Here is a 14,059-nt window from a genome sequence, read left to right as displayed (position 1 = left end):
GTATCAAATAGATTTAGTGTTTCATGCATGTATTAGTAAACCATTTTGGTTATTTGATCAACTAAATAGATTGTTTGGTCTTGTCAAACCACAATTCGTGCATAATTGATAAAATTATTAAATTGATACCAAAAATATTTACATTAAAAGGTCTTTTTTTGAATCATAAATATATTTTTAATAAGCCTTTTAGTTTTTGAACATTATTTTTTGTAGAGATCCTAAAAAACCTATGTTAGAAAAAAAAGAAAAAAAGAAAAAAAGACTAAATTTTCATATTCCAAAGTTTTAATATAACTTGTGAAATGAAAAAGCTCAACATAATAAACAATGTTAATTACACAAAGATTGGGAAAAGAAAAAGAGATAGAAGGCGTTACTTTTATTAAAAAAGGTTCAACAATTTAGAGACAACGCGTATTTTTTAGTGTGCAATAGTGGAAGTGGGAAGCTGAAAATTGAAAGAGTAGAGGCGGGGTTCTAAAAGAAGCAGAAACGACGTCATTTAAAGTTGATTTGGAAGAAAAACACTCAACACTTGGCCAAATTTCAGACAAAACTCATTTCCCTCTTTCTTTGCCTTCGGACACCATCTTCCCAACTCCCTTTTCCCTCTCCAAAAGCCGCTTCCTCTAAAGCCCTTTTCCACACTGCTTCCTTCTCCTCCTCCTTACTATCATCATCATCATCATCGCCCAATTCCAACTCCTGCAGTTTCGTTTATTAACCCCCAAAATCACCACTCCATTATTATCTCAAACGCCCACATTCCCCACCACCCCTCAACAACTCCATTTGGCTTTTCCCATTCCCTCAATTCTTCACTGTTTCTCCTCAACTCATTCTTCTCCACCTCAACCTTCTTCCGCATTTTCTCTGACCAAAAAGCTAAATCTTTCCACTGGAATTACGCTCTTGATGGAATTCACCCTAGAGAAAATGGGGTCATCGGGGATAAAGGGCCAATCTTTGCTGCAGTTTTGTTGCGATGGCTTGGGTCGAATCCGAAGCATCTGAGGAGGTATGGTTCCATTCTTGAGAATTTGCAAAGTAGGCCAGATTTATTGGAGAAAATCAAGGGAATTATTGTTGATTCAGGAGGTGACTGATAAGTGACTAATTTACGTAATAATTTTATAATATTTTATATTATTTTTAGTCACTTTAGTTATATTATTGGAAGAAAATGAATCATTTTGGCTATAATTGGTGAAAAATGCTTTTAAATGATTAAATGAGGTTTTTATCACTTTTTAGTGGGATTTTGTGTATTTTGACAGTTTTGACACATTTTCGTATTTCGGCCATAACTTGAGATACAGTGATCGGATTAAGATGATTCTTGAACCAATTTGAAGATAAGAGATATATCTATAACTTTGGTGAAGACATCTGAATCCAGTTTGAAGGTTTTCCAGGTCAAAAAGCCGAAGTACAGAGTCAATTGTTATTGGTCGAAACTGGAACAAAGCATGGAGCAGGCACGGGTATTTCGGTCATATCTCAGCCTACACAGATCCAAATGAGGTGATTCTTGATGCATTGGAAAGATAACTCAAAAGTCTACAACTTTCATGTTTTAGACATGAACTGGTTCAGCCTCTAACATCAAGAAAAGATCGGTTGAAGTTGAGCCAAAAATAGAGCAAGTGATCCACACTCGGATCCACTATTCATCCGAACCCTCGGCTGTTTCTGGGTTAGTGGAACCGAGCTCGGATCCATACGGATCCAAGGTACTGTATCAGCTCGGATCACTGTAGCAGCCCAGAGTCAGAAAAGGCTGCTATGTACGCGTAAAACTCAATTGACAGGTGTCGAACCTGTGCAATAATAATTACTAAAAAGTCCTAATTACCACCTCAATTAAATAATTATAGAACAAATCCAAGTACTGGAGCAGGGACCCTAGGTGTGTAATGGGTTACTTGATTCACCCTGTTCTCGAAGAGTTTGCTTGATCCGATATACCGGGTTTGTCTATAAAAATACTAATTTTGCGTACAATGGCAAGTAGGGTCGATTCCACAGGGAGCAGGTAGGAAATTATTTCTTTCCAAATCAGTAGAACAAAATTGGGGGATTTTCAATGGGAAGCAAATGAAAATAAGAATAAAATAAAGCCAACAAAATTCAAAACTAATTCACAAAGCACAATTTACTAAAAATAGCAATTAATAAAAGTTCTACCCAAAGGATCAACTGCTCAGGCAGGGTCCAATTAAATGATCATCGATGCAAAGATATTTCATCCATTTATCACTAGGTTGATTATAGCCATCAATAAGCTCTGACAACCAGCTCTTCCTTACTTTTTCGACAGTCAAGGTACGACCATTGACTGCTTCTCTAACCAGATAACAACCCTAGGTACGACCGTAGGAATTTAATTATCCAATTGCATTAAACCTAGAAGAACCCAACCCTAACCAATAAACACGCTAAGAGGGTTTATTTAAATTAGATCTTGCGTTTCCCCATCATAAAACCAATTGTGGTGGTTGCCACGAGGTGTTAACTAAATGAACAATTACGGATTCTATTTAATTAACGTGGCAGTAGGCTATTAAATTAAATCAAATACCCGGCCGTTGATATTCAATTAATAAAATACCCATGAACAATTAATTCAGGAAACGCACGAATAGCAATAAATTGGAAGAAATAATGAAGATTCGATTAGATCTCACAGATATTATGGACCGCGCCTTCGCGTCAACCTTTGGGTAGAGGAGAAAATTAGCCGCTCCTCATCGTATCAACCTTGCGCGAATTAATTAATTTCATCCACGCAGACATCGAAGAATCTGGAACAGTGAAGTACGAAGAAAGAAAAAAGAAAGCGTCTTCCTTATCTCTGCGTTGGCAATCGTACTGAATCCCCAAATTCAATGCCAAAGCCCCCACGAATTGTACAGATCCGAAGACTAAAGTGAAAGAGTCAAACGTAAAAGACAAAAGCAAGGGGAAGAAAAGTCTTTTTCGTCAGACCCATTCGGCCTAAAATAAGAAAAGTTTAAGCTATCTAATCTCCTATGCAATTGCTGCCGGAGAAGAGAACAAAAGCCAAGAAAAAGGGCGTCTGACCCCAAAAGTAGAAAAAGAAAACTAAAGCCTAAAGTAGATGATGTCCTGAATCTGTCTTTTTCCTATATTTTTATAGCCGCCGCAGGAGGTCAAGCAACCAAAAAAAACGTCTGGCCCAATTCCTTGATACAAAGGGACTTTTAGAGTTTTAATCCCGTGCTCCTCGCGGTTCACGTGGACCGCAGTCCGGCTTTCGGTTTCGTCCACCTTCCAAGGCGTGGCCACGCTCTGAAATGAAAGGTCTTCTGGAAATTTGCCTCGCGAGATCATTTTTTATGCCGACCACCTACAATTCACACAAATGTCGAATATGAGTGAAATTCCAGTTCTTAGCACCGTGAATAGTCAAAATTAGGACAAAATAACAGTGCAAAATACGCCAAATAACCGTTCTATCAAATCCCCCCACACCTAGACAATGCTTGCCCTCAAGCATTTCGGAGCTCAGAAGTACAACCAAGAGAGCAGAGGTCATGTAGTAGTCTATACTAACACAAGCATCTAGAGTCCCTGACAATATCACCAAAGGTAGAACACACCGGACATGTTGTAATTCAAAAAATATATATGAATACTAGGAACGCTCAATTCAACAGCACGGAATGCCATTACCATAGGCTTGCACATTTATCACATCTCCACCACTTAAAAGTGAACCAAACACATAAATCAAAGGGACTTTAATAGGGTTGTAATGGGGCTCAGGTGAAAGGCGGGTTAAGAAGGTATAGATAGGGGGAAAAGTGTCAAGAGAATGTCCGAAACTCACCAATAACCACAGTGCTTTATTGGAGGAGTTTCACTAACAAGGCAATTTTCATTTGTTGTGCCCATTGTACAAGTGCCCCCAATTTTCCTCTTTCTCTTTTTTTTTTTTTTTAATACTGCTCGCAAGGCGTGGGCACGCCTTGTAGCCCATAGTCCTCTGGTCACGAGGTCTCTTCAGGAATTTTTTTTTTTTCAAGAGACAGTCCTGTAAGGCGTGGGCACGCCCTGTAAGCCAAAGTTCTCTGGTCAGTGGCCTTTTTCCAATTTCCCCTCCTTTACACAAGGATAGTATCATATACCTCCTAATCTATCAGCACTTGCAACCCCATTTCTGTTTGCTTTGTACAAATGATGGAATTCAGGCATCCCTTGACAACACAGGGGTAAACAAGAAAGTTTAAAGAGGTTTTGGGTTAACAAACACGGATATCAACCAGAAACGAAGGACAAAAGCTCAAATTAGTTCACTATTGGGAGATAAGATGAGGGCTTGATTTTTTAGATAGCTGAAGAGGGTTAAATCCTAAATGCCCTTATCATTTCAAATGCATCCAATTCAACAAAAATGTGGCCTCGACATGCATAAACTAGCAAGTTCTAGAATGCCAATACCATGAGTGATACCCACTCAATCAAACAAAATAGAGCAAACAAGAATAATATGCTCAAGCAAGGCTCAAAAACTCCCCAAAAGTTACAAGAATGGGTCAATTCCTGCATATTCAACATTGAACGACATTGCCAAGGGAAGCAAAATGCACAGCTAGCATATCCGACAACATACCCACTCACTTTGATTATGTCATTCATCACAGTAACATACCCCAACACTAACAAGCATATAAATAACCAAAAAGCCGACTAACTACAATGTTTTTCATTTTTTTTTCATTCATCCCATGTTTTCATTTTTTTTTTTTGAAAAACAAAGCAAAAAGAACTAATGGAAGCCACTCCCCCCACACCTAAGACCTACATTGTCCTCAATGTAGAAGAGACAAAATAAAGTAATAGGAGGAAAGAAGAGAAACTTTCCTGGCTCCGGGGAGGGAAAATGAGATACTAAGGCGGAGGGGGGTGAGACGGCTGCGTGCACAAGGTGGTGTGGTGGCGGCGGACGCAACACCAACAGGAAGGAGAAGACTGAAGTTTCTTTTTCGGAAGGGTTGGAAGGCGTGGGCACGCCTTAGAAGTTATAGTCGTCTGACCGTCAATTCCAAAACTCCATTCCTTAGGTGTGATGACCTAGCATGGGCATGTCTAGCTGCCAACTCCTGTCACAAAATAACAACCCACTAAATGACACTAACACTTAACAAAAACTTCAAAAATATAAGAAAACTAAAACAAAAGAAGCCTTGGGTTGCCTCCCAAGTAGCGCCTTTCTTTAATGTCTTTGGTTAGACACAACACCACTCTTTAGTTTGGATGTAATTGAATTTTCCTTGTAATTGGTGGCCCTCCTCCAGGATCCACATGGCCATTGAGTGCAACTTTTTTCCTAAATTTTCTCTCCATTTTTACCTCATGAATTGCTTTCATCCTATAGGACTTGTTCGCAACAACCTTGGATTTACCCCTATAAGCAAACTTAGAAAATTCTTGCACAGAGGGATTAGTGGTATACATAGCAAACACAGAATGAGAGTTAACAGGATGTTTCATTGTATCAAAAATATTAAAGTGGACTATTTCTCCATCAAATTCCATCGTGAGAGTACCCTTACTAACGTCAATTTTAGTCTGGGCAGTACTCAAAAATGGTCTTCCTAATATAATGGGTGATGGATTTGGGGCACTTCTATCATCCATGTAAAGCACATAAAAATCAGCAGGAAAAATTAATCCATCTACTTGCACTAAAACATCCTCAACTATCCCATCCGGATAAGCACATATACGATCAGCCAATTGAATTACTATCCCCGTTTCTTTTAAAGGTCCTAAATTTAGGAAATCATAGATTGACTTAGGCATCACATTAATAGAAGCTCCTAAATCTATAATGGCATTTTTGATACTAGAATGACCAATCTTACAGGGGATAGCAAACATACCTGGATCTCTGCATTTGGGTGGGAGTTTCCTTTGAAGTACAGCTGATACATTCTCTCATACCATCACTCTTTCATCACCCCTTAGCTTTCTTTTGTTAACGCACAAGTCTTTCAAGAACTTTGCGTACTTGGGTACCTGCTTGATCGCGTCCAATAGGGGGATGTTTACTTGAACTTTGCGGAACACATCCAGGATTTCTCTTTCCTTTTCTGCCCTCTTTGTCTTTTCCAACTTGCAAGGAAATGGAGCTAGATTAGATTTAATAGGGATCGAAGGAATAGATGTTACCTTAGACTCTTCGCGAATGCGCCCTTCCTCTTCAATTCCCTTTTCTATCTGCTCTTCACTTTTGATTTTCGAAATCGTCAACTTAGATCCCTCCACCTCCTTGCCACTCCTTAATGTCATGGCACTTACATTTTTGGGGTTTACCTCAGGTTGCGATGGCAATTTCCTATAGACGTGGGACTCCAGGCGATTAATGGCAGTTGCCATTTGACTCATGCGAGTCTCCATGTCCTTCATGCCTGCTTTGGTGTCATGTTGGAATTGAGTAGTACTTGCAACTAAGGACCTAGTCTCCTGCTGGAGCTGAGTGGTGGTCGTGACGAGTTGAGTGGTAGTTGTGGCCAAACTCTTGACAATTTCTTCCAAAGAACTCCCTGAGCTTGAGGACGAGGGTTGAGACTTATGTTGCCAAGGTTGCTGAAAACCTGGAGGCCGATTGGAGAATGCATTTTGTGGCCTACTACCATAGCTGAGATTGGGGTGATCTCTCCAACCCGGATTGTACGTGTTGGAGTATGGATCGTACTGCCTACGAGGCGCGGGCACGCCTCCAGCCATGTTCACTTGTTCGGCCTCATCCTCTCGCAACATAGGGCATGAGTCGGTATGGTGACCCATATTTGTGCAGATTCCACAGGCCTTTACTTGGGGCATATTTCCCACCACTAATTGTCGAACAACGGATGTTAGTTCCGACAATTGTTGCTGAATAGATGACGTCTCCACCTCGTTGACCCTACGGGTAGGGTTAGTCTCACGGAAGCCAAACTGTTGAGAATTCTCCGCCATCGACTCAATGAGCAGCCACGCTTCCCTCGGGGTCTTATTTACCAACGCTCCCCCGCTTGCAGCATCTATAATACTCCTATCAGTTGATTGGAGTCCTTCATAGAAGTATTGGATTAACAGTTGTTCACTAATTTGATGCTGCGGGCATCTAGTGCACAACTTGTTAAACCTTTCCCAATAATCATACAAGGATTCCCCGGGATACTGTTTAATGTTACAGATTTCCTTCCTCAAACTCGCAGCCCGGGATGCAGGGAAGAATTTTTTCAAAAACTTCTTTTTCAACTGTGCCAATGTGGTAATACTACCTGCTGGTAGGTAGTACAACCAATCTTTAGCCGCATCCTTGAGAGAGAACGGAAAGGCTCTCAGTCTAATTTGCTCTTCAGTGACCCCAGGAGGTTTCATACTAATGCAAACCACCTCGAACTCCTTAACGTGCTTGTAGGGTTCTTCGCCAGAGAGACCATGGAAAGAAGGTAAGAGTTGAATCAGCCCCGACTTCAGTTCGAAAGCAGTATTCTCAGCCAAAGTAGGGAATGTGATGCATAAGGGCTGGTGAGTCAGCTCCGGAGCAGCCAACTCCCTTAATGTTTGGGTGTTGGCCATGCTTACTTCGTCTTCCACTGACTCGTTTGCAGCAAATAAGTGCCCTCCTTTTTGTCTCTTGGTCTCTTGCCTCCGCCTACGCGCTGCCTTCTCAACCTCAGGATCGTATAACAATTCACCTGTGCGAGAAGAACGGAGCATAAACTAGCAAAAATACCAAGAAGAATAAAATAAAATAAAAACTGAATTTGAAAAGAAACAAATAATCCAAATGCCTGCTCCCCGGCAACGGCGCCAAAAATTGACAGGTGCCGAACCTGTGCAATAATAATTACTAAAAAGTCCTAATTACCACCTCAATTAAATAATTATAGAACAAATCCAAGTACTGGAGCAGGGACCCTAGGTGTGTAATGGGTTACTTGATTCACCCTGTTCTCGAAGAGTTTGCTTAATCCGATATACCGGGTTTGTCTATAAAAATACTAATTTTGCGTACAATGGCAAGTAGGGTCGATTCCACAGGGAGCAGGTAGGAAATTATTTCTTTCCAAATCAGTAGAACAAAATTGGGGGATTTTCAATGGGAAGCAAATGAAAATAAGAATAAAATAAAGCCAACAAAATTCAAAACTAATTCACAAAGCACAATTTACTAAAAATAGCAATTAATAAAAGTTCTACCCAAAGGATCAACTGCTCAGGCACGGTCCAATTAAATGATCATCGATGCAAAGATATTTCATCCATTTATCACTAGGTTGGTTATAGCCATCAATAAGCTCTGACAACCAACTCTTCCTTACTTTTTTGACAGTCAAGGTACGACCATTGACTGCTTCTTTAACCAGATAACAACCCTAGGTACGACCGTAGGAATTTAATTATCCAATTGCATTAAACCTAGAAGAACCCAACCCTAACCAATAAACACGCTAAGAGGATTTATTTAAATTAGATCTTGCGTTTCCCCATCATAAAATCAATTATGGTGGTTGCCACGAGGTGTTAACTAAATGAACAATTACGGATTCTATTTAATTAACGTGGCAGTAGGCTATTAAATTAAATCAAATACCCGGCCGTTGATATTCAATTAATAAAATACCCATGAACAATTAATTCAGGAAACGCACGAATAGCAATAAATTGGAAGAAATAATGAAGATTCGATTAGATCTCACAGATATTATGGACCGCGCCTTCGCGTCAACCTTTGAGTAGAGGAGAAAATTAGCCGCTCCTCATCGTATCAACCTTGCGCGAATTAATTAATTTCATCCACGCAGACATCGAAGAATCTGGAACAGTGAAGTACGAAGAAAGAAAAAAGAAAGCGTCTTCCTTATCTCTGCGTTGGCAATCGTACTGAATCCCCAAATTCAATGCCAAAGCCCCCACGAATTGTACAGATCCGAAGACTAAAGTGAAAGAGTCAAACGTAAAGGACAAAAGCAAGGGGAAGAAAAGTCTTTTTCGTCAGACCCATTCGGCCTAAAATAAGAAAAGTTTAAGCTATCTAATCTCCTATGCAATTGCTGCCGGAGAAGAGAACAAAAGCCAAGAAAAAGGGCGCCTGACCCCAAAAGTAGAAAAAGAAAACTAAAGCCTAAAGTAGATGATGTCCCGAATCTGTCTTTTTCCTATCTTTTTATAGCCGCCGCAGGAGGTCAAGCAACCAAAAAAAACGTCTGGCCCAATTCCTTGAAACAAAGGGACTTTTAGAGTTTTAATCCCGTGCTCCTCGCGGTTCACGTGGACCGCAGTCCGGCTTTCGGTTTCGTCCACCTTCCAAGGCGTGGCCACGCTCTGAAATGAAAGGTCTTCTGGAAATTTGCCTCGTGAGATCATTTTTTATGCCGACCACCTACAATTCACACAAATGTCGAATATGAGTGAAATTCCAGTTCTTAGCACCGTGAATAGTCAAAATTAGGACAAAATAACAGTGTAAAATACGCCAAATAACCGTTGTATCAGTACTGTATCAACTCGGATCACTGTAGCAGCCCAGAGTCAGAAAAGGCTGCTATGTACGCGTAAAACTCAATTTCACCTCCACCAACTCACATGTGATGCTAGACATGTGAGAAACATTACCAGCTGTAAGGAGAAAGTGTAAAGCTTCATTCCTTGACCAACTTTCATCATAAAATAGCCAAATTCATTAAAAAGGGAGAGAGGGGAGTCCATAGGAGAAAAAAAGAGAGAGAGATACGGGAGAAGCTTGAAGTTACAGAAATGTAGCTCTTTCATCTCCCTAGTATTAGTTTAGCTTAGTATAGAGTAGTGTAGCTTTTCCATTCTTGTTTATTATCTAGATTAGGATGAAGATGGAGGATGAAGAAGGCAAGGAAGAAAGCTCAAGTGACAAGGGTTGTATTCCTTCCAAACTCTTTATCTTTTGTATTTGATTCCAAGTTTAGTTAATATACAAGTTCTGGATTTTGTGTTCATTATGTGGTTCTAAAGTTTATACCTTGGGTTTGGTTGAACTTTCTATGATTGTTAGTGTTAATTATTTGGTTATTTGATTTCTACGATTTGAGCAAGTTATTTAGCACTTTGGCTCTTTAAAACATGATTAATTTGGTACCATTAATTGTGATTATCTAAGGTGTTGTTTCTGTAATGGAAATTGAGATTTAACACTAGTTCAAGAAGTGCTAAACAGAGGGAGTACACTCACGAAAGTAGAGGTGCATCTATGTGGTTTTTAGTGATTCATTTCATGTAATTTCATTGAAGAAATGAACTTGTAGCTAATTTCATAACCATGAGAATAGGTATGGATTAGTTATAAGTATAATTGATTCACTACGAAAGTAGGATTCAAATGCATAAGAAAATTACACTATAACTAGCCTAGATGTAGTAATTAATGATCCAAATATAGCACTTGCATGAGTAGTTAGGGATACCACAACCTAAGGAGCTTTCATTTGTTATTTTCTTGTATAATTTTAGCAGGTTTTAATTTGTTATAATTCATTGATAGTCTAAATAATAGAGAAGCTTTAGTAGTACCGGTAATTGCAATCTTCCTTGTGGGATCGACCCTTAATACCCTATACTCGTTCACGATTCGTATACTTGCGATAAATCGCGTGTGGGGTATTTAGGAGTTTATAAATGTAAAATTTGATTAGGATGAGATTAATTGTATATGTATACTCCGCGTCAAGTTTTTGGCGCCGTTGCCGGGGAAGATTTGGCAATATCGATGTGAAAAGCAACTTTATTAATTTAGACAATTTCACTTGTTTTTGTTGGTTAAGTGTCTTGTTTGTTTTGAGTCTTGTTGAGTCTTTTATGTTTAATGTCTTGTTTTTGTATGTTTAAGGTCATCTATTCTTCTTGACTAAACTTGTTTTTGAGCTACTTTGAGAGCATGTTTAGGGGATCAAGGAGAGTAGAAAATAGGGGGGACAATGCTTGAGAAATGGAGGTTTGACAATGGATGGTTACCAAGTGCAAAGCTCCTTCAACAGAGGTAACCAAGAATTTACTAAATGTATGTCTTTTGAAGATGGTTTAAGGTGCTTAAAGGCAAAATTTGATGTAATTAAGTTACAAGTTCAAATGGACACCATGATGCATGAAATTGAGCAGAGGAGGAATGTTAATGTTTTTAATTCTTATCATGTGATTTGTGACTTGTGTGGAGGTTATCATGCTACTAATACATGTATGCAAGCACAAAGTATGGATTATTATGATGAATTAGAGCATTACAATCCTTGTTTTGATCAATACAGTGCTAATTGGAGCAATTCTCCTGCTTATGGTTGGCAAAATCAATGTGCATATAGTGATTATCCGTATTTTTATGATTACCAACCTGAAAGTGTCCAATATGAATCAAAACCATCTTGGGAGTTGGCAATAGAAAGGTTAGCTAATGCACCTCTACTTTGGGAGTTAGAAAGTGAACTATTAGCTAATGATTCTAATGCATCTTGGGAGCTAGCTGTAGAAAATTTTTCTAATCAATTTGATTTAGCATTAGAAAAGCTAGCAAATGTAACTTCCGACCGTTTTGATAGGATTGAGGAAAGAATAGATGAATTAGCTTCTTACTTTGGTAGAATACATGAGCAATTGAATGCATTGTGTGAAGTTATTTCCTCTAATAATTTGCAAAATGATCCTAGCATGAATGGTGGGAATGTTGTATGTGAAAATGGGTTGCATTTTGCTGAAAATGATGAATCTCAATTGTGTTTCAATGAGCAAATGTCCATTTCACATGGTAATATCTTTGGAACTAACTTTGAGCCTCAAGAGGTGAGTTTTAAGGACTCATTTTTCACCCCTCTTGAGGAGTGCATTGAAAGTATAGGTTCTAAAGGTATTCCTGCCCAAGATACTCTCATGACATTTCCTTTGGTAAGTTCTCAAGTGGTGCATGTTCAAGGTAATATCTATGAAACACTTGGAATATGTAAGTCACTTCCATCTCTCACATCATTAGATCATGTGGCTTTTGCTATAAAGTCACCATTTAATGATCCACCACGACCTAAAATGGTGGATTATTCGTTAACTAAACCTCCTTGAAAAATGAGGAGAAATAGTCAAGCTATTGACTTTAAAGAAGTGCTTATTGGGAGGCAACCCAATGTTTGTTTAAGTTGCTGTTACTTTGGAGTGATTTTATGTTTAAAGTATAAGTTTGAGTAATTTTGTTATTTTTCATTTGTAGGTTTTGGAAAAGTGACCAAATGAGGCAAAAAAGGCGAAGTTTGATCAAAGATCTCAATACCTCAAATTCAGTAATTATGGTTTTGATGCATTAAAGAGGTTTAAAATGCATGTTTAGATCATTTTACATGTGCGCGAATGGTTTATTTTGACATAGAAATGATCTAGGGTGTATTTTGAAGAATTGAGGTCAAACTGAAAATTGCAAAAAATTCTGCAATAAGTGCAGATTCAATGGATCCGAGGCCTCGGATCCACTTCTGCAATCAGAAAAAAATTCGAACTTCTTGATCCGAGCTCACTCACAATGATCCGACCTCGGATCCTTTCAAAAACGACCTCGGATCCTTTTAAAAACGAAGGCTTGGATCACTTTTCAACTCCACTTTTCTTCTTGTTGGCTTGTTTTTAGTAAGTCTTAGCTGTTCTATTAATGTTTTTGTATGTTTTGTAGGTGGCAATGGCAAGAGTTCATGCAAATCATCTCAATTGCAAAGGGTGCAATAAGTGAACTCTCCATTCTTTCTCAAATACGGTTGGAAATTCATCACATTGCCATGGATTTGGATCGCGCAAGTCATAAGGGGAGTATTTTCTTTTACACTTTATTTATTTTCCTTTTCTCACATTGAGGACAATGTGAAGTTTAAGTGTGGGGGAGGAAATATTTGAACTTGCAAATACTTTCTATGTGATGATATTTTGTGAATTTAAATGCTTAGAAATATTGGAGTTATGTTTGAATTATTTGCCATGTGGATAATTTGCCTGAAATTGGGTTTGTTGGCAGGGAGTTTTCTTCCATTTATATGGGGAAACTCCGTCAAAATTTTTCTAACATCTTGTCCAATATTTCACTATGGCCCAAAAGTTCTTCAAATTTTTGCATTTTCATTCAAAAAGGGCAAAGTATTCCAACCTTAAGTGTTTTATTCTTCCAATTGTTGAAACTTTATGTGTATTTTGGAAGGTTTAGTCCTCATTTAACTCGGAAATAGTTATTATGCAATTAGAATTTTTACATTTTAGAAAGTATATTTGGTAAAGTGAGGAAAATTATGCCTATAATTTTACATGTTTAATGAGATTTCTTCTCTTTACTTAATTTTGCAAGTAAGTGATTGATATAGTCGATAAAGGTTATACTCCTCTTTTGATTATTTTTATATATTTTTCTATGAGGGAAAAATAAAAAAGAAAAAAAGAAAAAAAGAAAAAAAAGAAAAGAAAAGAAAGTAAATAAAAATTGTTCTACACCAATGATTCTCGTACCGAGTAACCGGGGGTTGGCATCTACAAATGTCGACATTCGTATAAAAAGGTACTTGAATTAAGAGTATGCATAGCAACTTGAATAGGTGAAATGTTGAGTAACCGGGGATCTTCACCTAAAAGTGTCGATTTTCGCGTAAAAAGGCATTCTCACTATTTAAGTAAAAATTAGTATGAATAAATCCCTCTTAATTATAGAATTTTGAGAAAAAGATGATTATAGGAGGAGGAAGGCTATAAATTGACTATGTGATTTGCTTATTTGTAAAATTAAGTTAGGGTAAGAGATTAAGTTTAATTTGTTGAATTTAGGGTATAATTATCTTTCCTTTACTTAATATTATGAGTATTTAGTGTAATTTGATTAATGATATAATGATTATTTTCCAAGTCTTGAGGAATTATATTGTTTCACCACTGGAATTATTGTAATTGATTATTTGTGGATTGCTTGAGGTCAAGCAATGATTTAAGTGTGGGGGAGTTTGATAAGTGACTAATTTACGTAATAATTGTATAATATTTTATATTATTTTTAGTCACT

The 14,059-nt window shown here is 38.0% G+C and overlaps 1 protein-coding gene and 1 non-coding gene across 2 annotated transcripts; one reads left to right on the top strand and one right to left on the bottom strand.

Moving 5' to 3' along the window:
* Nucleotides 1-5,967: 5,967 nt before the first annotated feature.
* On the bottom strand, nt 5,968-7,740 carry LOC113720794 (uncharacterized). Its single transcript, XM_027245459.2, has one exon. The coding sequence runs from the start codon at nt 7,738-7,740 to the stop codon at nt 5,968-5,970; it is 1,773 nt and encodes a 590-aa protein (XP_027101260.2).
* On the top strand, nt 7,121-7,227 carry LOC140021786 (small nucleolar RNA R71). Its single transcript, XR_011825767.1, has one exon. It is a non-coding gene; the product is annotated as a small nucleolar RNA R71 (small nucleolar RNA).
* Nucleotides 7,741-14,059: the final 6,319 nt, after the last annotated feature.

This window comes from Coffea arabica, chromosome 1e (assembly GCF_036785885.1).
Source record: "Coffea arabica cultivar ET-39 chromosome 1e, Coffea Arabica ET-39 HiFi, whole genome shotgun sequence".
In the NCBI taxonomy this organism is placed as follows: domain Eukaryota; kingdom Viridiplantae; phylum Streptophyta; class Magnoliopsida; order Gentianales; family Rubiaceae; genus Coffea; species Coffea arabica.
Note: the sequence above shows the minus strand (reverse complement) of the source record. Positions and strands in the feature narration are given on the sequence as shown.